At 39.1% G+C, this 25,464-nt stretch overlaps 1 protein-coding gene across 8 annotated transcripts in view; it reads right to left on the minus strand.

The window, feature by feature from the left end:
- NRG3 (neuregulin 3) overlaps positions 1-25,464 on the minus strand; it is a 1,239,421-nt gene that overhangs the window by 702,063 nt on the left and 511,894 nt on the right. For 7 of the 8 annotated variants that reach the window (XM_086382916.1, XM_086382914.1, XM_086382915.1 and 4 more), the window contains exon 2: positions 13,494-13,623. In XM_086382916.1, the coding sequence (XP_086239042.1) occupies positions 13,494-13,623 (130 nt within the window). Of the gene's footprint in view, positions 1-13,493; positions 13,624-23,020; positions 23,814-25,464 lie in introns of those variants that run through there. The other variant, XM_086382918.1, reaches the window with a different exon arrangement.

Here is a 25,464-nt window from a genome sequence, read left to right on the forward strand (position 1 = left end):
GGCCAGGCTCAGGGCATGCTGGCCTTGGCATCATTTTAGTCTCCCCACACTCCCATTTTGGAGCACTCGCCAGCCTCAAAGCCTGGGGTCTGTTTATTTAATGAAGTCTGCTGTTGAAATAACAACTCCTTTCTCTAGTGTGAGCTATAACTGCATTTATGATGTGTTTAAATGATAAACTAGTCTCTGGTAATCTAGAAAGTCATCCTGTTTTAGGAACTCTTGCAACCTTTCTTTCTCTGGTTTCTGCCATACTGAAATGTCAGTATTTATGCCAAAATGCTACGTGACCCATTGTAAGGGAAACACCATATGGCTATCTTGATCTCCTAACCTCATACCAGCTCTGCTAGACAAAAGAAATACATTTTAAATTGGGAAAATACAGGACATTTTACTTGAACATGCCAGTATGTACCTTTAAATGTAACTTCCTTACATTCTCCCTGAATAATTCAACAATGATCCATGGTCAAGGCACCCTTGAATGGATATGTTTAATTTGTTAGGAAAATTTTAGTGCTGGAAAATCATGACTTATATTTAAAATATTAATAAATTAATTTTTAAAACTACTAAGTTTTCTGCAAATATTTCATATATGTAGATAGAAATAATAAATTGATTTTGGATAAAGAAAATGAATCTTGATTTCATAATTTAATCAAAGTGACACTTGTTAGGTTTGAAAACCATACTCTTGTCTACTCTTTCCACTCAACATAAAAACTCAAGAGTTTCAGGGAATGGAATTTAAAATATCATCATGCCTTAAAAAAATCAGAAAGAAATTAAGGAAGCAATCCCATTTATCATTACAAGAAAAATAATAAAATACCTAGGAATAAACCTACATAAGGAGCCAAAAGACCTGTACTCAGAAAACTATAACATATTAATGAATGAAATCAAAGATGAGACAAACAGACGGGAAAAATATACCATGTTCTTGGATTGGAAGAATCAGTATTGTGAAAATGACTATACTACCCAAAGCAATGGATAGTATTCACTGCAATCCCTATCAAATCTACAGATTCAATGTAATCCCTAACAAATTACCAATGGCATTTTTCAAGAATTAGAAAAATTTTACAATTTGTACTGGTCCATAGAGTCAATGGAGAAGGCAATGGCACCCCACTCCAGTACTCTTGCCTGGAAAATCCACGGACAGAGGAGCCTGGTGGGCTGCAGTCCATGGGGTCGCTAAGAGTCCTACACGACTAAGCGACTTCACTTTCACTTTTCACTTTCATGCATTGGAGAAGGAAATGGCAACCCACTCCAGTATTCTTGCCTGGAGAATCCCAGAGATGGTGGAGCCTTGTGGGCTGCTGTCTATGGGGTCACACACAGTCGGAAACTACTGAAGCAACTTAACATAGCATAACATAGAGTCAAAGCTATGGTTTTTCCAGCAGTCATGTACAAATGTCAGAAATGGACCATAAAGAAAGCTGAGCACCAAATAATTGATGCTTTTGAATTGTGGTGCTGGAGAAGATTCTTGAGGGTCCCATGGACATTAAGGAGATCAAACCAGTCAATCCTAAAGGAAATCAACCCTGAATATTCATTGGAAGAACTGATGCTGAAGTTCCAATACTCTGATCACCTGATGCAAAGAGCTGACCCATTGGAAAAGTCTCTGATGCCGGGAAAGATTGAAGGCAAAAGGAGAAGGGGGCAACAGAGAATGAGATGGTTATAGAGCATCACTGAGTCAATGGATATGAATCTGAGCAAACTTCGGGAGTTAGTAAAGACCAGAGGACTATGTTGTGTTGCAGTCCATTATGTCACAAAGAGTCAGACACGACTTAGCAGCTGAACAACAACCAGAAACCCAAAAGGCCTTGAAAAACCAAAGAAATCTTGAGAAAGAAAAATGAAGCTGAAAGAATCAGGCTCCCTGACTTCACACCATACTACAAAGCTACAGTAATCAAGACAGTATGGTACTAGCACAAAACCAGAAATACAGATCAATGGTGCAGGATAGAAAGCCCAGAGATAAACCTATGCACCTATAGTCACCTTATCTTTGACAAAGGAGGCAACAATATACAATGAGAAAAGTCAGTCTCTTCCATAAGTGGTGCTGGGAAAACTGGACAGCTACGTGTAAAAAAAAAAAAAAAAAAAATGAAATTAGAATACTTCTTAACATCATACACAGAAATAAACTCAAAATGGATCAAAGACCTAAATGTAAGGCCAGACACTATAAAACTTTTAGAGGAAAACACAGGCAGAACACTCTCTGACATAAATCACAGCAAGATCTTTTTTGACCCACATCATAGAGTAATGAAAATAAAAGACAAAAATAAACAAATGAGACCTCAGTTCAGTTCAGTCACTCAGTCATGTCTGACTCTCTGTGACCCCATGAATCACAGCACGCCAGGCCTCCCTGTCCATCACCAACTCCTGGAGTCTACCCAAACTCATGTCCATTGAGTCGGTGATGCCATCGAGCCATCTCATCCTCTGTCGTTCCCTTCTCCTCCCGCCCCTAATCCCTCCCAGCATCAGGGTCTTTTCCAATGAAACTTAAAAGCCTTTGCACTAAGGAAATCATAAACAAGATGAAAAGACAACCCTCAGAATGGGAGAAATATTCAAATGAAGCAACTGAAAAGGGATTAATCTCTATAATATATAAACAGTTCGTTCAGCTCAATACCAAATCCACAAACAACCCAATCAAAAAGTGAGCAGAAGACCTAAACAGACATTTCTCCAAAGATGACATACAGATGGCCAAGAGGCACATGAAAGATGTTCAGTGTCATTAATTATTAGAGCAATGAAAATCCAAGCTACCATGAGATCCACCGCACGTGCTAAAGAAGGTGTAGAGAAAAGGGAACTCTCTTACACTGTTGGTGGGACTGTAAATTGATACAGTCACTATGGGGAATAGTGTGGAGGTTTCTTGAAAAAACTAAAAATAGAACTCCCATAAGACCCAGCAATCCTACTCCTAGGCATATACCTGGGGAAAACCATAATTCCAAAAGACACATACACCCCAAAATGTTCATTGTAGCACTATTTACAACAGACAGGACATGAAAGCAACCTAAATGTCCATCAACAGATGAATGGACAAAGAAGGTATGATACATATATACAATATTACTCAGCTATAAAAAGGAACAAAATTATGCCATTTGCCCAGATATGGATGGACCTAGAGACTCATACAGAGGCAAGTAAGTCAGAAAGAGGAAAAAAATGTATTAACACCTTCTTGTCCTGTTCAGCCACCCTTGTTGCTTTGAGGACAGAGATCACATATTAAGTCTGGATAAATTCCGCCCTGTAATCTCCTCAGCATGCTCCTTCTCTTTCGACATTCACACAGAAGGTGGTTCTGCTCAGCTGCAGTTTCCATGAGAGATTCAGGTCCTTTCCCAGGACCTGCTGAGCTAGAGGGGGAGGTACTAAGTCAATAGTGTCATTTCTGAGCAACATGTGGACATCTAAGGAAGCAGGTGCAGGGCAAGGGGAAGGCAAAGACTCTGTTATTACATCTTAACCAAAGCAAAGCGGGACAGAAGTCAAAGAGAGCGTTTTCTATCTGGCTTTTCATTTATGCCAACAATGGTAAATAAACAGGTGAGATTAACAGGAGAGGAATCTGGATTCTACCTGCCAGTAATGAATGGGTGATCTTGGACAAGTCTCTCTGAAACAAAACCAAGAGCTTAGGATTTTGAAAATTACAAGATGTGAGTTATTTAACTTTCCCATATTTCAATTTGACTGGAACTTTAAAGTTCCTCATCTACTCCAGCACTAAGAATACAGCAACTTAGGAGTCATTTTACCTAGTGAATGACTTTACTTGATTATTTTTCAGATTATGTGGCCTCCATTAGGGTCAGTAGCAGACCCTACTACCGAGATTGACTATTTAATTGATAAATACCAATTTATCAATAAACATATATAATAACATTTTAAGTTATAAGGTATAAAATATTCAAACAGTTTGTAATAAGAAATATTCCTATATCCCAGTGAGCCTTAAAAAAAAGTCATCATACCTTGATACATTTTTGAAAACTCTCTGGACATGAGAGGAAATAACTCAAGGAAATAATTCAGAAAAAAAGTGACCAATTGCATAAAGAATTTATTATATGAAACTGATTATTCTTACTTGCATTTAAATAATTTTGAAATTTCCTCCTTGTGGTTTGAAGCGAATTTTACCCAACAGCAGTTCAATTCTCCATGCCATGGTTGGCAAGCAAGAGCAGGCTTCAAAATAAGAAATGAGTAGGTTATCTTTCCAAATGCAATTCATATGCTCCTCTCAGAAGGTCTTCTTGGCTTTAGGACTACTGGGTTTTGGATTCTTCTCTGCAGATATGAGCTATGTACATACAGTTCATATAGATTGGATGCTAACAGATGACAGAATTTGTTACATTGAACTGAACTAGAAATTGACCTTCTCAACTGCTCTTCTGATTTATTCTGAAAACATTTATCACTATATTCCCATTACTTGGACCTGAAACATTGACTATGCTTAATAAACATTGGGGAATGATGGGAATAATGCATAAAACTGCCATTTATTTTTTAGTTCAGGTCTCTTGGAGATGGTGAGAGACAGAGAAGCCTGGTGTACTGCAGTCCAGGGGGTCATGAAAAGTCAGACATGACTTGGTGATCGAATGACAAAGGAGAGGACAAATACACATTCTGTACCACTCACACGTGACATATATATCTACAAACACATTCTATATCACTCAAATGTGACATATCTCCAAACAAGATATTCCCCGTATAATGCTATTGTTTTCATTTTTCCCCGTTCCTTATTTTAATCTTCTATTTGATTTTTTTAAACCTGCAATGGGGATTGTATGTAAATATATTTGATGAAGATATTTCCTCCAAATTTACCAGTCTTGTAAGGATTTCCTTGCTGAAGCAAGTGTGAGTTTTGGTTCCTTCCCAGTGATTATCAGTGTTTACCCATTATGGCATCCGGTAACGCTAGACTGTGCTGACTGCCTGGTGCTCCAACAAACACGTTCTGTAAAGGAAGGGAACACGGCTCATAGTTTGCTACTGAATCTCAGTGCCCTGTATTGACTGCCTAATAAGTACAGAAGATATGTGTGTGTGCGTGCACACTTGTATGTATATAGGATTGATTTTGCTTCAAGCTGTTTTCCTGTGATCATAGAACTACCAGAATAGCTGTGATCATATAAAAAATTATACAGAGTTGTAGAGATGCATAGCAAGTTAAACTTCAGGAACACTGTCTATGATTTCTTTCCATAAAACAAGAAGGGCTCGGTTCTCCCATCACATTTTTTCGTTTCCACAAATAATAGCTAAGAATACTGAAAAGAACGCTAATCGGATGTTGGCATGTATTTAACAGATTACAGATTTGGGGTATGGTGGAGAGACCCTGAAGGTCTTCAGTGACTCTCAGAACTGTTAGCTAACTTCAGGAAAGTGGGAACAGCAATGCAGAGGTTGTATATAGTATCATGCAATTTATACTAAGAAAATACAGCATTTATGTAGCAAATGGTGGTCTGTTTTTCCACCAAATTGAGTTTTGCTGAAATTAAAATTAGGGCAACCATATGTCCCCGTTAGCTCAGGGCATTGTTGGTTTTATGCTTATTTTACATAAGAAATTATTAAAATTGCCAGTTATATCTTAAACATTTTGGGGTTGGATGACAATAATATGGTCACTCAAATTATAATATGCTGGAGAATTTAAATATGTATATGTTAGTTATATGTCATTATTGATATATAACTAATACTGATATCTTAGAAGATACTAGAGCTTATATGGGCTTCTCAGGTGGTATTTTTAAGCAGTTGGGATTTTAGAATCCCTGGACCAATAGGATTTTAAAGGAAAGGTGTTAGTGGAGAGGGTAAGTGCGTTGACCCTAGAATCAGCTTACTTAGTCTGAGTCCTTACTCCACTTGTCGTATAACCTGAGAAATGCCCTTGGCGTCAGCCATTGCTACATCCCTCCAGGGCTGCTATGGGTGCCCGACACATAGGATGCATCATCTAGGCATTCCCTGGGTTTATCTATCAAGTAGATTTGCATATGCTTTTCCACTTAGAGAGTATAATTATTGGAGTACACAAAGACTGACATCTTGTTATACGTGTAGACAAAAGTACCACAGACCCTGCCGGGCAGGTTCCTCAGACAAACATCCATAAAATGTTCTCAGATCAGTACGGTGATGGTTCAGATGTTCTGCCCATCAGGGTCTGTGGTACCCTGGTTAGTGTGGTTCACATCCGTACAGTCTCTCACTCTTTAAAATGATACTTATGGATATATGCTTTTATTTAAATAAACTTAGTATAATAATCTATCCTCCACTTGAACTATGGCATATGCAAATCACAGCATTCTGGTCGTGCACAAGCTCCCAGGCTGCCCCAACCATAACAGGACTATGACCCGCTACCTGCAGGAAATAAATGCCTGGAGAGGCAGAACCAGGGCTGTTGTAGAGAAAATACGTGAAGGGTCCTCCACCTGAATGGTATGAAGAATAAGAGGGGATTCCTCTCTTCATGAATTGTCAACAGAGAGAATTCCCCTAACAAAAGGCAGCCTCTTGTTGCTGCTTTGCTCCTAAACTTACTGCTTGAATAGATACAATGATCCTTGATTCTGAAAAGTGTTCTTGCCCATGATCAGGTATTATTGTGTTTTTAAATAAGTCTCTGAGTGAGTTTTCTTTAACTTACACTGGTAGGTCTAAGCTGAACTCTGTGTACTGGGAGACTGAGTACCCACCTCCAAGCCCTGGTACAAGTCAAGTGATCTCCCCCTTTTGAGCCTAAGACTTCTCTTAGTGAAATAAGCAGATGAGATCCACTCAATTTCTCTGATAGGATTTCAGCATACATGCTTTTGTTTGGTTTCAACATGCGTAGAAGAGACGAAGAAGAATTATATGTTCTAAATGTATAATGCCTATTAAACATTTAGTGTTTTTCTATATGCTGCTGCTTTCAATTCTAGCATCAACATTGTTGGGGAAGGTTTTAATGTGTCTGGTTGGCTGGCACATGTCTGCTCTCTCTCTCTCTTTTTCAAATAGAAGACTGAAGTTTCTGATTAAATGACCAGCCAAAAACACACACAGCCAGCATAAAGCCAAGTTGAGCTTTTAACTCAAGTGTCTTTATCTTGAACACCCACATTTGCCTCACGTACCTCTTACCCTAAATCAAGTAAGAAAACAATTTAAAAACACGAATGGTTTTGATACAACAACAACAAAAAGAAACTATTCCATGCCTTAAGGAGAGCTGCTAATCAAGTAATAAAATATTAAAGTTAAAAAAAAAAGCCTATGGTTATCAACTAAAAGATATGCTGCTATTCTTTGTCAAATGTGCTTTTCTGGTCTTCTGGTGTTTCAGTAGCCCTTTAAGTAACCCCAGCTCTGGTGGAATGTAAACAGTTTAAGCTGGAAGAAGTAAACCACTGCCTAGGAGTCATAACATTGCAAAACTTCATTCACTGTGGTGGTGTTCTTGGTTTGTTTGCTTTCTGAGTTAATGAGACTATTTTGATCATCTTCATCCACAGAAAAGAAACAGATGCATAGTGATTACTTGGCTCACTTCTTCTTGACAAGGGCAGTCAGCAGACCACCTAGGATGAACATGGCTGCTTCAGATTACTCAAATTACGTCTGGGCTGTGGCTAACATTCTCCTGAACACAATTATCTGATGAACTTGAAAATGCTTCCAAGGTTCTTCACCCTGCTATTCAATTCCACTCCACTGAGACTCTGCCACTAGGCTTGGATTTATAGACATTTCAGCCTCCATCCTCTCCCATCAACGGAGCTTAGGGATGTGTGCCAAAACCCCATTTCCATTCTGACTTGCTACAACCACAGGGAATTAGAAGTGGCCACTCTCAGAGCACTTACTGGAGAAACTTATGATAATAGGACCTTCCCCAGGTGGAAAAGCTAATGGATTTCCAAACTGATTGAGCAAAGCACTGATAGGGATGGTCCTGTAATTTTATATAGTATATCACAGGGATATCGTTACATTGTGCCCAATCAATTCACATAAAAATGGAAGCTTTGATTTCAAAACCTACTGAAGCAGAACTAGATACAGTGAAGAACAGCATCTCCTGCTCCGGCTCTCCTCCCCTTTCAAACCCTCCCCCCTTCCACTCACCAGCTCCTATGAGCATTTTACCCAGCTAGCTGTACATTCCATCAGCACTTTTATGGAAGTATTGCCTCGGGCAATGCTTGTTATTGGACTGCTTGCCTCTCTTTCCAGTAGTTCCATTTTTCAAGTGATTCAAGCATCTTCAAGTGAATTGCTTGATAGATTTCCAAAATGATCACTACAGGTCAAATTTAGCTCAAATGTTATTCTTTCCAAAGTTTTGAGAATCCATTTCTGTAGCAAGGCTGGTGCAACATTTAATGAGCTTCAATTCAGAAGAGACACATCCTTTTAACTTGAAGTTGGCCTCGAAACACATTTGGTCCATTCAAATACCTAGCAATCTTTTCAGTTACGATGGCTACCACTTTCAACTCCAGTGAAATATGCTACAAAGGCACCATTTCCAAAGTTCTTAAAATTTCTAGAAATGGCATAAAAATAAATATATTAGAGAATACCCTGCTTTTATTCAGGATACTTTGATTCAAGGTGTTTCTAGTACTTCTTTTCCTTCTCTACTCAGCTTAATTTCTGCAGAATATATCATCCTATTATTCAATCCCTTTTTTTTATGTTTCAAAACACACGAATTCAGCATAGAAAATGATTATTATAAAGAGCATAGATGAAAGTTTAATAAAAGGAGCAGACACATCCTAACAGGCTTTATAGTGTTTAATCTAGAATGGCTTAATTGAAAGTTCTCTTATCAGCCTAATAGTGAATTATAATGACCTTCATTTAACAAAGACAGGGATGCTGTCTTTCTTAATGGAAAGATGAGAAGCATGGGTCAAGTGTCTTAACCAGATGTTATGTAAATGAAATACGTGTGCAATGTAATGATCTTGGAAACCTCAAGGTTCAAAGAAGACAACAGCTATAAATCCTATTAGCCTTTTTCTTTAGTTCTTTTTCAGAACCGGATTGCTACTTATGTTCATTTTTACTGTTCTACATCCTGATTTTTTTATATAACATGATATAATGAGCATTTTCATAGTCTTAAAATTATGAAAATTCAAGTTATGTTGAATGCATCCATGGTATAGATATGTTCTGAATTATATAGACATCAGAATTCAAGTTTTCTTTGTTTTGCTGTTACAAATCCTATAGTGAATGCTCTTAAAAACAAATATACATATACATTTCTCTAAGCTAACTCTTAGGAAAAAATGTAAAGATACGGAAACACACTGATGCATCACCTACAGAAGATGTTTAACAAAGTACACTCCATCGAGTTTAGTGAATGAGATGATGGTTTTTACTTTGTCCTTGCCAAACTACTTTTAAACATTATTACAATATATGATGAGCAAACAAGTTAATTTGCATTTCTCTGTGAGGTTGAGTATGTTTCATGCTTATTGGTTATTTGGATTCCATTTCAAGGGAAGAGGATGTTCCTGTCTTTTGCCCATTTTCCCACCGAGGTTTAATTTTAGTGTTACTCTTATTGATCTATTGACTTCATCAAAATATCATTTCCTTGCCATGCTTATTGTAGTTTACTGACACTTTCAATTTTGTTTCTGACTTATGACATTCAGATGAAAAAAAGAAAAAAAGTTGCTTCAAGGCTGTTCATTTTTCCTTTCACTGTTTATTGCTCATTGCTTTTTTTTTTTTAACTTTCAATTGCTGATGTAAAGACATATTTAATTTTATTTACTGTTTTCTCTAATAATTTATTTATTATATTACCTTTTAAATTCATTAAGAACTTTGGGTATATAAGAAGTAAAAATTCAACTTTGATGTTTTACCTGATAAGTCAACCACCTTTACACAAAAACCAGACTCATTTTCCCAATTTATGAATCTTTCTTTATTCTACACTAACCTCCACAGTACAAAAGGTTCTGCTTTTACTAATCAGCCAACCAATGATCTGTAACTTAAATTGTAAATTTAGCAATACCAGATTTGACTATTTATTATTCTTTAAAACCTATCAAGTTATTTTAGGATCTTGGTATTCTTCTTAAATTTTCATTAGTTTGCTCTATAATTTCTAACTATCTTCACCATGAATAGTTTTTTCAAAGATTTGAAAATGCACTAAAGACTGAGAAAATAACAAACAGAAAATCATGAAGCTCCCCTTATCACAAGGATTTGCAGTTTGGGGAATACACTTTCAGGATCTCTATCAGGCAGAATAGGAAATTTTAGGTAATTTTAATTTTTTGTTACTACTCTTCCTTGGCAAGGAAACATAAAATTGTTTCACCATGATCTCAAGGATTTAACAGTTTGGGGCATATACTTTCAGGATCTCTATCAGGCAGAATAGGAAATTTTAGGTAATTTTAATTTTTTGTTACTACTCTTCCTTGGCAAGGAAACATAAAATTGTTTCACCATGATCACAACACGTGAAAAAACATACCTTGATTCAGATCAGTGGGATTGCAATTTATTTTTAAAATACTAAAAATACATACATAAGTTTAACTTCTCTCAGGTTTGAATGTTTAATCTTTGCATATGTGTAAAAAGCAAACTACTTAATGAGCTAGATGCAGGTATACCCATTAACACTGTTGCTCCAATCTACTAACTTGTGGTTTCTTTAACCTATGACATAATCCACTTAGTAATACATCAGTAACGTAGCCCTGGTAGCATGCCAGTCACATGAAAGTCATTTCTCTTGTTTTCCTTCTTTCCTGGAGATGAAATATTTCACTTGCTCCAAGTGCATTACAAACTGCAGTGCCATTTAATTCTGAAGTTCATTTCTGTATTTATTTATTCAACAGTATCTTGGTGATAAGAGATGCTCAATAAACATTTGTCGAGTGGAGAATAAATGAAACATATTACAGCACTGTACACAATGGCACATTATGAATAGCTACATTGGGATTCTTAGAAGTGGCTGAAGCAGGGACGAATGTAAGCCTTTTATTCACAGCAAAGCCTGGGAGATGAATCGCTGACACATGCGATGTGTGATTTATTCACACACACTACTAGGAGATTTATAGGCATCTATTAACCTACTCGAGTTCCAGTCCTGTCTTAGGCTGGTCTTTTGTCATGATTAGCTATGTTGTGACTCTATGTTAAATAACAGGTTGTCTGTGCTGAAATATGCACAAAATATGTAGACAGAGGCCAAAATTATTACACGTTTCCAGCCAAACCACAGATATACCTCTGCTTGTCTATGTTTTAAAAAAGTAGACATGTACACGTGTGCAAAAGAAAAGGATTTTTTTTGTTTTCTGGACCTGAGATCCACCGTCACAGATTGGATTGTGTCTCCCAAATAACTCACATGCTGAAGTGCTAACCTCTAGGACCTCAAAATGTGACCATATAAGAGTCTACAGATGCATTTAAGTTAAAATAGGGCCATTAGAGTACCCCTTAATCCAACAGGACTGGTGTCCTTTTTGAAAAAGCAGATTTGGATAAAGACTTGTACAGAGGAAAGAACGTGAAAAGGCACACAGAAAAGTTCGTCATCTATAAGCTGAGGGGAGAGGCCTGGATGAAATCCTTCCCCTGTGGCCCTTAAGGAAACAACTCTGCCGATACCCTGATCTTCGAGACTCCAGAAACTGTGGTAAAAAATATTTCTGTTGTTTACATCACCCAATCTGCAGTACTTGGTTAGAATTGCCCTAGCAAACTAATATACCCATGAACTTAATAGCGAATATAGCAAGGCTGTATGTTAAACAGTAGGAATTATTTTTTTGTTTTTCGACATTCTATCGGAAAAGATAAATCAGACCTGCCTGCGCATAGTGGTGGGGCCTAATCTGAAGCTTCCCTGAGGTAAAACACCATCGAAAAACACCATCACTGCTTTAGGTGAGACTTCTGATCCATCCCTTCAATAAATTGTAAATTCAAACTTATCTGCTGACACTACCTATTACACATGACACCACTGGGTTGGCGAAGGTAACATTAACACATAGCTGGGTATTGAAAAGAGCATGGAGGCACTTTGTGATTTGAAATGATAGCTCATTCTTGGCTTTTCTTTTGAGGTCTTCAAGTCAGCCATGTCTTTTCTACCTGTATCTGCACTGATCTAATAAATACAGCAAGAGAAATGTGGAAAGGAACCTTTCTCACTGCCTTTGATCCCTAACTCGGGTTTACAGAGAACATAAATGGGTTGTAAGTTTTGTAAATGAAGTCAGTGTAATGGCACTGCCCACGTCACGTGAAAGCCACCATGTGATGGGTGAAGAAAGGCCATGGGCTACGTGGTGGGGTGGCTCTTACAGAGATCAGCCACTATCATTGATCAGTTCTTCCAAACCTGTGTCACTGACCACTATGGCACCTCATACCCCCACCCCCTTGAACCAAAGCTGGCTTGTGGAGGCAGGCAGGATTTGCTGACACATTCTAAGTTCAAAACCATAAGACACATTTCTCTGTGCCATCTTAATAAAACAACATGGAATAAAGTTTTATAATAGCTAGCAATAGCAAGAAAAGAAAGTCATAATTTTCCATGCTTCACGATTCAGAATAATTAATTTAATAACTGTGTCATATGAGAAGAGTAAATAAAGAAAAGGAAAGGGGTGTGGATATATATAATCACTGAAGCATACACAATTGCAAGGAAAAACAAATTACCAGGGTAGAGCTCAAAATAAAAGCTCCGTGGGAAGTATTTTTTGGATGCTAATTTGATTCTTCTATGGAGGCTTAAAGCTGCAGTGTCTACAAGACCAACTATTTATCTCTGCTTGTTTTTATTTTTAGCAGTTATATAACCTTATGTCTCTAAAAACCAATTAAACACCTTCTTGATCTCCACCGGGAATTTTCACTGAGTAGTTCTCTACCTAGACTATAACAGGACTATGATTTCATTTACAACATCTTGCTGGAGAGTATTTCATCATCAGAGGTGTTAAAAAAAAAGGGCGGGGGGACTGAAATTAATCAACAGGGGCAGAATCAAAATAAGATGTGGTTTTCTCTGGACACAGTTACAGCCTCTGGGGTTTGGTTCACAATAAATATTGAGGCTCTAGATCTTAGAAGAGCAGTTTGCTCTGTCATGCAAAAATTCAGTTTTCTCTTTCTCAAATACTAAAGATACCAGCCTTGTTCTTCCCCTATTAAGACTGTTGATTCTGCCATTCCAGCACCGGACTATGTGTATCACATTGTATGTTTCTCGAGCTCAGCACAGATTTCCGTCTCCAGGCCTCTCTGAGGACCTGCCCTTAGTGTCGGTCGCCACAGGGACTTACCGACAGTGTTTATGGGATCCGGTCAAGGTTTCAATCACAAAGCACTCGCCATCATTGAGACAGTAGGCAAGGTCCTTGTCTCGGCAGGGTTTGAAGTGCTCGGATCTCTCCGTGGAATATGTCGTTGTATCTGTCATGAGAAACACAATGAAATACTGTCAGCAGCTCATTCTGACACCCCAGATCCTGTCATTGGCCTGGATCTATGCACTGAGACCTTCTCGTGACCGCTGACCTTAGGAACTAGACAGACAGGATGAACCCCTCAGTGGACTGATAAAAACACAACTGAGTATGACCATTTTATACAGTGAATGTTTATGTCCCCACAAAATTCATATATTGAAACCCAGCGATGGAATTAGGAGGTGGGGCCTTTGGGAGGTGAGTAGATCTTGAATGGGATTAATGCTCTTATAAAAAAGACTTCAGACAGCTCCTTCACCCATTCCAGTCATATGAAGACACAGCAAGAAAATAGCCCTCTACAAACTAGGAAGTCCTAACCAGACACTGAATCCATGGGCATCTTGATCTTAGACTTTACAGCATCCATAACTACGAGAAATAAATTTCTGTTGTTTGTACGCCACCGTGTTCATGGTATTCTGTTAGAGCAGGTAGGACTAAAACAATTACTGGATTCAACTGTCTTATTTTTCCACAAGATTTTAACAATTGGAATCATATCTAGACAAGTCCCATCAGTGGATACATTAACAGCAAAAGCTGTATGACCCTACAATCAAAAACCTCAAATTAGCTTTCATTAATTTCAGTGTTGAGAAACACGTTGTATTAAAGGATTGAATACAATCTTTTTAGTGTATTTATTTTATTGCTCTGCAATGTCATTAAACATCTGATCAATGTACATGTACTGTGACTCTTCTATGGATACCAATGTCATTTTCTGTGTTTTATTTTTTAGTTACAGCTGTAATTTGCTAATAGCTAAGGCAATTATTCTTTCACTTTCTCCTTTTATTATGTAATTAAAATGCAAATGTTCCAAATTCTGAAACAGAATCTCAAATGTAAAGAATGTTTCTAGTAAATATTAAACAGGACTAAATTAATGTCATTTTTTTAGCATTATCTTATATGTGCTTTTTAAAAATCATAATCATTTACATTTTAAAGTAAATTATATCTCTATATCCAGAGAAGGCAATGGCACCCCACTCCAGTACTCTTGCCTGGAAAATCCCATGGAAGGAGGAGCCTGGTAGGCGGCAGTCCATGGGGTCGCACAGAGTCGGGCACAACTGAGCGACTTCACTTCCACTTTTCACTTTCATGCATTGGAGAAGGAAATGGCAACCCACTCCAATGTTCTTGCCTGGAGAATCCCAGGGACGGGGAAGCCTGGTAGGCTGCTGTCTATGGGGTCGCACAGAGTCGGACGCGACTGAAGCGACTTAGCAGCAGTAGCATATCTCTATATCAGGTTTCTAAATATGAAACATAATAAGTTTGTGCTTTCTACTGGATGAAGAAATCTGTTAGAGCATGTAGACATTCTTGTCTCAGAATTTTAAGCAACTGAAATATTAGCACCAATTTCATTGCAACATTCAAGAAAAAAAAAATGTATGTGAAAAGTCAAAGATGAATACATGATTCAGCATGTAAGCTCTTAATTTCCTTTATGTGTGTGTGTTTAGTCACTAAGTCGTGTCTGACTCTTTGCTACCCCATGGACTGTAAACTGCCAGGCTCTTCTGTCTTTGGGATTTTCCAAGCAAGAATACTGGAACGGGTTGCCATTTCCCTCTGCACAGGATCTTCCCAACCCAGGGATCGAATCCACACCTCCTGCATTGGCAAGCAGATCCTTTACCACTGAGCCACCTGGGAAGCCTTCCTTTACATAGATATAGATTAATAATAATGTTCAACAGCAGCAAGGGCCATTGTACCAGCTTGCTAACCGGAGGTCACAATGAGCCTCTTTCTGCCCATCATCCAATACAGGGGAGAGTTATTACACAGGAAGAAAATTTACTCATATTCTCCCAACACCTAAAAGGCCTCAAGGAGCCCCTTTCCCACAGGAATAACTCCAAATTCCTAAGAAGAGCAAAGAAACGCATAGGCCATGTAGAATTTTGCCTGACTAACCTCATCTTGAATCCTAAAACATACAACCTCATTTCCAACTCTTATCCTATTTCCCCAATACCAGAACTATAACACCGATCCTTTTTCCTGGGCCATCTTTTGGTTTGCTGGAAAACATCCAGAAATCCTTCAGAGCTTGTATCATCTTCCCTTTGTGTCCCTCAGCACCTTTTATTGTTTGCATCACTGTATTCAATGCTGAAAGTAGCCACTTATTTACACATTTATCTGTTTCTTTGTCCTGAGTTTTTTGAGGTCAGAGGTTGAGCCTTAATCAGAATTAGTGCTCAGTAAAAAATGTCTTCAATAAATCTGACAATTTTAATATCACTAAAGTTTAAGTGCCACTGGCAAAAGATATGATCATAAAAGAAACAATTATCATATAAAATGTAATACATATCTTACAATAAAAAGACATAATTTAACATTAATTTTATCATTCTAGTGTACTCATTTTAGTACTAATAAATATTGCAAAAAAACTGCCTTCAGATTCACACAGAACCCCCACTCATACTATTCATATGCCATAAGCTTTGAAAAATCCACTTCTAATCTTTTCTTAGTGTTACAATGGGAACTTTTTCTATTTCAAAATACCTGCCTGTTAACATACTTTGGCTTGCATTAAAGGCTCTGCAAAAGACTTTTTTGGTTTGTTTTCCAGGAGATCTCCTCTACAGGGAAGATTTGTTATTCCAGACAGTTTGTGATAAACAGTTATGCAGAATCAATTTCTCTTTCTATGGGAATATTTAGGATTCAAGAGCTCTGAGCCAAAAATTCATTATGAACCACCACACAGTTGACTGCTACTCTGCTGAAGTATATTAATTCATGATCAGTTAGTTTTCTTTTAATTTCTTATTATCTATTTATTGATTTCACTGATCATTCCTCTAAGAACAGCTTTTCATTAACATAACCTACAGGATAAAAAGTGAGATCCTTATTTTACAATCAGTGGTTTTAACAGGCTACAGACTCCACGAGCAATACAATGGCAGAGCAATTACAATCAATTAGTTTCCATCTGACAACTACTGTCTCCAGGGGTTACCGCCCAATTCTGCCAACCGCTTTTCCCGTTACGTTACCATCCATCAGTACAACACAAAGGATCAGAACCAAGTAAAATGCCTCTGCAAAAGTCTGAGGTGGGAGAGGACAGAAATGTCAATTATAATGTGCCCTCACATTTTCTATTTTCATAGCTTGGAGAATCTGAAGTTTGAGCAAGCTCCAGGAGATGGTGAAGGGCAGAAAAGCCTGGCATGCTGCAGTCCATGGGGTCACAAAGAATTGGACACAACTGAACGACCAAACAACAACAACATACAATTATTCCTCACCGTGATTTGACTAATTCTAAAAAACATTAAGTATTTTAAATAATTTGATACACAATAGAACACTAGGCTTGATCCTTGTATAGATAAATGAAACGCGGGTGTCAGTAAATTTGAAACCGTAACAATTTACCTATGCATTTCACTATATAGTATCCATATCACACTGCTGCTGCTGCTAAGTCACTTCAGTCACGTCCGACTCTGTGCGGCCCCATAGACGGCAGCCCACCAGGCTCCGCCGTCCCTGGGATTCTCCAGGCAAGAGCACTGGAGTGGGTTGCCAATGCAGAAAAGTGAAAGTGAAGTCGCTCAGTCGTGTCTGACTCTTCGTGACCCCATGGACTGCAGCCCACCAGGCTCCTCCATCCATGGGATTTTCCAAGCAAGAGTACTGGAGTGAGGTGACATTGCCTTCTCCGCCATATAGCACTAGTCTCCTAAAATAACAGAGGTGTTGGGAAAGGTAAATCAAATTCACCGTAAGGTGAAATTTTATATTGTAAGGCATCATACCAAATATGTGGGTGGAAAGATAGAAGATTTCCTTAATGATATCACTGGCTTCTATGCTTTCTCTTAAGATCACCTACATACTTTGGTGCCATTGCCTTCTCCGACATACTTTGGTAAAGTAAATCATATGTATACTATGTCTAAATCACTGTTAGGCTTTGTATTACTTATGAACAAACATAGTCCAACAGAGAGACAGTAGCAATTTGTATGATACCCTCTGATATTTATATCTATGCTTATAAGTATATACATATATGTAAGCTCAGTCACTCAGTTGTGTCTGAATCTTTGGAACCCCATGGACTATAGCCCCCCAAACTCTTCTGTCCATGGAATTTTCCAGGCAATCATATTGGAGTGGTTTGCCATTTCCTTCTCTAGGGGATCTGCCCAACCCAGGGATCGAACTCCCAAATCCTCCGTCCCCTGCATTGGCAAGGGGATCCTTTACCACCGTGCCACCTCCATATATGTAGCACATACATATAGAAGCCCATCCATATAGGTTTACATTTGTTTTTGACATATTGAGTACATTACAAATATAAGATAGATAGCTGCAGTATATGGTACTATTTTGTCATGTTTTAAAAGTTCAAAAGTACATCTTCTCTTTCTAGGAATGATATCTGATAAATAATATTGTTACAGAGTTCTCTTTGTCTTCAAAAAATTACCAGGGTAAAGTTCCAAGCAAGTAAACCAAAAGGGATCAAATATTTCCATAAATTTGGATTTGTCTTCCAAGATGCTCCCTTACTCCAAAGTACCTCCAAGACTCTCCCTTACTCCAAAGTACTTCCTTATCAGGCACCTCTCTCCCACATTAGCTCATGAACTCCACATCTTACTGGACCAGGAGCTTGCACAGAATTCTTCACATCTCTGATCCACAGCCTTACAGATGGCCTGGGGCTTCCCTTGTGGCTTAGCTGGTAAAGAATCCACCTGCAATGCGGGAGACCTGGATTCGATCCCTGGGTTGGGAAGATCCCCTGGAGAAGGGAAAGGCTACCCACTCCAGTATTCTGGCCTGGAGAATTCCATGGACTGTATAGTCCATGGGGTCACAGAGAGTCGGACATGACTGAGCGACTTTCACTTCACTTCACAGATGGCCTGACACAGGTGCACACAATAGTTGTTCATAGAAGAATGATCTTTTTATAACACGAGTGTTTTTCTAAATGTTCTATATAGTCAAGTGTATACACCTTGTTATCATCATAAAAGAAAAATTCTAAACGAATAAATGTTTAGAAGTTAGGAAATGAGAAGAGTTCCAAAAGCAATTTAAGTAAAGTGCTTAGAATTTTATAAGAGCATAAAATCAACTCCACAAACTAGAGGCAAAGACAGGAGGAAAAAATAAGCAGGAAAAATATTCTGAAAGAGCATGAAGGTCCCTTGAACTGCAAGGAGATCAAACCAGTCAATTCTAAAGGAAATCAACCCTGAATATTCATTGGAAGGCCTGATGCTGAAGCTGAAACTCCAATACTTTGGTCACCTGATGCAAAGAACTGACTCATTGGAAAAGACCCTGATGCTGGGAAAGATTGAAGGCAGGAGAAGGGGACAACAGAGAATGAAATGGTTGGATGGCATTACCGACTTGACGGGCATGAGTTTGAGCAAGCTCCGGCAGTTGGTGATGGAAAAGGAAGCCTGGCATGCTACAGCCCATGGGGTTGCAAAGAGTTGGACATGACTGAGCGACTGAACTGAAGGCTTAAGATGAATGGAGATGGTAGTAAGGATGGGTCTTCCAAGCACCTGAGCCAAGTTCAAGGTCTCAGGTCAAGGATGTGTGGTTGCTAGTTTGATAAATAGCGCCCATTCACTTGGGACCACAGAGGCTATTCAACTATCCAGACATTCACATGGCATTTTTTTTATGTAGTCAATGTGTTTTCCTTTATTTTTATGGGTTTTGGTCTCTTTGGAGATCAGGAAGAATATTTTGCTTTTAAGTTCTGTATTCTTTCCACATCACATAGCATACATAGTAAGCAATCAGTACGGTAATTAAATGCACAGTGGGAAATGGTGGTGGTTAATTCATTAAAGGCAAAATGGGAAGAAAATGTAAGGCTGGAAGACAGAAATCCCAGCAGATTTTGCAATGAAAGTTAATTTATTAATGAATGAAAACAATGACTGGTTTTCTCCCCTAAGTACTAACTTGAACCTGAATATTACTTATGAAGGTTTTCTCTTTTGCCAGCACAACCCTGCATACTGTGGGAACACAGATTTTGTTGCAGGAACAAGAGTGCTAAATGGGCTATTACAGATAATAATTGTAGCAGATAATCAGAGAAAGGGAGAGCTTAATTCATGCTGTAGTTATCTCTAAAGGCTTCCCAAAGGGTTGGCATTGGAGCTACGTCTTGAATGGGCATGATTTAATTGGCAGAGGAAAATGAATTCTAGATAGGAAGAGCAGAAAGACCTGAGGAAGAGAGTGACAAGGCATAGCTTAGACCCTAAATCCATCTTCCTATGCCTGACTTGCAAGTGTCAGATTCATGAAGCACTTTCCTCCTTCCCCTACTAAATTCATGACACGACAATTCTCTAAGAAAAATTAGAATCTGGTGACACAATCTACCAGATTTAGTATTAGCAAAATATCTTTACAGTCTAGAAGCCATTTAAATATGGTTGTCGACTCTGGCAAGGTCTTCCATGGATGGAAGCTGTGTAAATGAGACATGCTGCCATACATTAAAATCCTCTCTAGAATCTGCCACTTACCAGGCTCCCAGGAAGGCACACAGGATGAAACTGAGTTATAAAGTATTAACGGTCAAGGAAAATTGCAAGAAGAATGCAGTGGTGTTTGAAAGGGAAACAAACCATTTCTCAGTTGGCAAAAAGCAAAGATAGCTTTCTCCCTGCTGCCAAATATCAGACAATTGTTCACTTTGTTGGCGTGGGAGAATTGGGGAGTGTTGGGCAAGGAATTTAAAAGTTCAGTTGAGTCACAGTGCTGCTGTGGGAACTAACAGTTCCTGAGGAATCCCAGAGCCATCAATTCTGGCAAAAAAAAAAAAAAAAACATGTAGAAAGGACCCATATCAAACCTGTGTGACATACCTGGGCCAAGTTTCAGCTTGAAATATTGTTTTTAAAAACTGTATTAAGTTAAATAAACCTACACAGGACATAGTTTATTCAATGATAATGCATTTATTGGGGATTTTATCTACAGGGTAAATAAACGCTATTTAGGTAAAAAATATTTATAGGGTAAATGCAACATTTACCCTAAAGCTGAATATATGCCCTTCTACGTGTACATATACACATACCTATACAAACTGCATTCAGTCACAATAGTTAAAAAAAAATACCAGTGAGTAAAAGAGACACAGATGTAAGGAACACACTTTTGGACTATGTGGGAGAAGGCAAGGGCGGGATGGTTTGAGAGAATAGCATTGAAACATGTATATTACCATATGTGAAATAGATGACCAGTGCAAGTTCGATACATGAAGCAGGGCACTCAAAGCTGGTGCTCTGGGATAACCCAGAGGGATGGGGTGGGGGGGGGGGAGTGGAAGGGCGGTTGAGGTGGGGGACACATGTGCACCCATGGCTGATTCATGTCGATGTGTGGCAAAAACCACAATATTGTAATTAGCCTCCAATTAAACTTTTAAAAAGTTAGACTGAGATGCATAAAAAGAAATACTAGCTAGTGTCACTGAAGCACCATCCCTCTGCTCCCCACATCAACCTATAAAATGGTTCAGTCTACATCGCTGGCAATTTCTAAATCCAATAGATTTTTTAAAGTTTTTTTCCCCCCTCATCTTGCTTGAACTCTCAGAAGCATCCAATACTCTGTCACTCCCATATTCATGAAAAACCTTTCATTGGCTCCTACTATTACATAATGCTGATCTTCCCCTTTCTTCTTGGTTTCTGTCACCTAACTTGTATTTAAAGTAGATTACTCAGGGAATAGTTTTTAAATAACACTAACATATACTCCAGTGGGACACTAAGCATTTTCCTTTAGCTATCTTTTGGCCTTAAGATAACACTATGAATTTATGCTACTACTTACCATCCTCATTTTATAAATGGGGAAATTAAATCTTAGAGATTTATGTCATTTACCCAATATCACATGGTTCTGAGCTGGAAGCTTCTGGATTCGACCAACACAGTCTGACTTGTTCCACTAGACTGCTTCCCAGGGACCGCTTCTTTTTCCTTTTTTTGGTGGGATGGGTGGGGGAAAACCAACTTTTACTTGTCTCTAGGTGAGGGCTCCTCTGGGCGTGGTCCTTAGACCAGCAGTATTGGCATTATCTGAGAGTATATGAGCAATGATAACCCATGAGCCCGATTCCAGACCTACTGCATCGGAAACTCTAGAGGCGAGTGGTGAGTTGCTGCTTACCAAGCTCTCCAGATAATTTGCATACACTCTAAACTCTGAGAACAGCTGTCTTGGGTGATCCTGCCTGATGTCATCTGCATGACAATAACTCTCAAAGTTACACCTGAGTTCAATCTACCATCCTGCAGGCTTTTCTGGGCTCAATCTGTCTACCTCTCCCGTCCTGATGGGTATCCCAAAGACACCTACAAATTAACTGGTAGAAAACTAAACTCTTGTTCTTCCCCCACAACCCTATTCTTCCTTCAGGATTCTAAATCACAACTAATGTCCCACTGTTGACTCGCTTGGGCAGGCCAGAAGTCCACCCTCCAACCCTCCACATGAATCATCAAACATCAGTGGGTGATTCTACTTCCTAAGCATCTCCAGAATCTACCACATCTTCCCACCTTATCTCACCTGGAATATTCATTATAAGTCTACTGTATACCTGCTTGTCACCCTAAAATGAATTACCCACATTACAATCAGTTTGCATAATGTGTATACAACACATAATGCAAAAAAAAAAACTTCTGGAAAATGATTTAGTGGCTATCCCTAGCTCTTATTAAGACAATCAAAATCCTTCTAAGCCCTTGTCTGTTTCTGTCCTCACCTCATACATAATACCTGCCTGCCTTTTCAGTACATTGGCAACAGCTGTTTGGCCGAATCCACACCCACTGAAACCTTTGCACAGGCTCCTCTCTCCAGGGAGCTACCCTGCACCCCACAGACTCTCACAGTAATCTATAGATTTCATCCAGAGCATGTATTATGAGACATCAGAACATACAGCAAAAAAATAAATAAACTGCCATTAGCTAGTTCTTCTCTACAAAATCCCTCAGGTTTTATCACCAAGCACAGGGCTCTTCTCATGGGGATCCCCTCATTTAGGTCAGGGCCCTACTCCCCTCATTTTCCTTTCTTTGTCATTCACTCTTTCAAGCAGAAAATATCCTCCCACCAACCCTGAATTGGAGACTTTTACCTTAGAGATGAGGAGTTTAAAATCCCCATAGAGACTTAATTCTTTCTAAAAACAGCCTGGCTGGGGAGTTTAAACTGTACAGCAACTACCCCATGGGCTGAATTAACCTTCAGAAAAACAGGGGCCATCTTACCACGAACACATCGCTTAAAAACCCAGGACAGAAGAGGATTTATCACTGACAAAGAGCAACAGTCACTTCCTCTCATGGATCAGAAGACGGAGATATTCGGAAGATTTTTTGTAGAGCGGCCTTGTGTCCCTCTTGTTCCAAGTAAAGTCACAGAGTAGCTGGCTGGAATACCACATTTACCCTTTTGGAAACATCGCAGACTGGCTGCCAGCAGGACAGCTTCCCACTTTTTCAGACTTCACTTATATGGGAGCAGCAGCATGTAGAGAGAAATTCCCAATACTGTCAGCCCAGGAAAGAACATGGCCCTCTGTAGGTGGTTATCCAATCTTGGTTTCCAGAAGGAAGGAGAACACCGAGGTTAAATCCATGAGGCCTATTGGCGAGGCCTTTCGAGCTTCTCCAGCACAGGACCTTAGCTGATGCTAACTGGTTTCCGAGCTGGGCCTCTTTTCCAAATCAGGCGCATTGAGGTATTTAAATGAGGGGCCAATTTAGCCCTCAATTACCCAGCTCTCCTTCTATACCATGCCCACTCCCTAAACAACCCTCTGGGATTGATTTTCCTTGTAAGGATGACTTTCAAATTGGGAAGTGTTCATTCTCTATGATATCTTTATCTCCCTGAAGCACTTTTATGTGATGTACAGCGGCTGAGAGCCTCTTGGTCCTGTAGCAAGAGCCTCTGGTTTACTCTCCCTGTGCTGCTGCGAGAGTCCTCTGCTCAGAAAGCAGGTGACGCACCCACCTGATAGCGTGCCCTAGCTGCCTAAAATCCCCTGGTGATCTCATTAACAAGTGCTTCTCCTGCAATTCCCCACATAAGCCAAACACGAAAGGCTTCACTTTCCCATGTTCCTCTCACATTCCCTGGGCTGCACGAACACTGGAACAGATCAGGCCTTTTACGACCTTGTGACTTTATATACGCTATTCTTTTGACCTATACACAGACAATAGGTCTTCATCTGGCAAAACATTTCTCACTGTTTAAAATCTATGTAAAATGTGAGCTCCTACTGAACCCTTCTCCAGATCTCTCAGGATACAAGTATTCGAAATTCCAATAACACTTCATTTCTCCCTCTAATCCATGAATGATTCCTGAACTACAATTCAACTGTTTACATATCTACCGAACTTTTTTCCCAAACCAGTCTCCAAGCTCCTGTGGACCTGGCAAAGTCACCTCTAAATCCTTATCATTTATCCCAGGACCTGACATATAGCAGATATTTAATGTATGCTTTCAGAGTGAATAAGTATTTTAATGGCTATAAAAGTGAGGATTATACCAACATCAGAGACACCCACATACCTTCAGCACGATAAGGTAAACACCACCTTGGAACACTGTACCATAATAAAGTTCTTGAAGCTAAATGGTGAAAAATATATCTATGCCTATGTGAATGTACCTGAGGCTGATTGCTAATAATCAGGGTTTATTTTTTTTTAATGTCCATTGGTTTCAGGTGAAAAATAGTTTATTGTTTCTCAATAAATAGTTGTATGTTTGTTTATTCAAGAACTTTCTCCTAATTTCAAATGTCTTGCCTGTCAAGTATACACAGATGTGATATTTAAAATATTTAATAAGCAGTATGGAGATAACAAGTCTAATCAGAATAAATCAATTCATAGATAGAGCAGGGTCCTTGTGGGGCCAGATCATAACTCTTTGGTTTCTGCAATAATAAGTGAGGAAGTTTAGGTACTCTGTGCAGGTCATAATGGATGTCATGGAGAGGTTTTCTTCAGGGGAATAGGAGCAATGGTGATTTACCAAGTAGAATAAAATCACTGTGGAACTTTAACAGTCAATATAACTAACGAAGCACACTGCTATATATCAGACCCTCTCATGGTCTGCTGATGCTGCTGCTGCTGCTAAGTCACTTCAGTCGTGTCCAACTCTGTGCGACCCGAGAGACGGCAGCCCACCAGGCTCCCCCGTCCCTGGGATTCTCCAGGCAAGAACACTGGAGTGCGTTGCCATTTCCTTCTCCAATGCATGAAAGTGAAAAGTGAAAGTGAAGTCGCTCAGTCCTATCTGACTCTTTGCGACCCCATGGACTGACTGCAGCCCACCAGGCTCCTCCATCCATGGGATTTTCCAGGCAAGAGTACTGGAGTGGAGTGCCCATCACCTTCTCCATCTCATGGTCTAGACCTGTCTTTAGCTCTTATAGGTACAACACTTGAAACCAGACAGTCTTAGCATAACAGAGACCTTAGAAGTTAACACGTGATAATAATGTTTGGAATAAACCTATTAATCAGATATAAATATTTTGCAGAAAGGAAACTGAAGCATAGAGGGATCATGCAATATGCTCAGAATTTCACAGCTAGTAAATGGAAAGGCAAAATTAAAACCCAGAGAAGCCCAGCTCCACAGTGAGCATCCTTCAATCCTCTGCAGCTCACCTGCTGAGTCCCAG

The sequence above is a fragment of the Bos grunniens genome, chromosome 28 (assembly GCF_055505025.1).
Source record: "Bos grunniens cultivar Pamir isolate PY7600 chromosome 28, Bosgru_T2T1.0, whole genome shotgun sequence".
In the NCBI taxonomy this organism is placed as follows: Eukaryota; Metazoa; Chordata; class Mammalia; order Artiodactyla; family Bovidae; genus Bos; species Bos grunniens.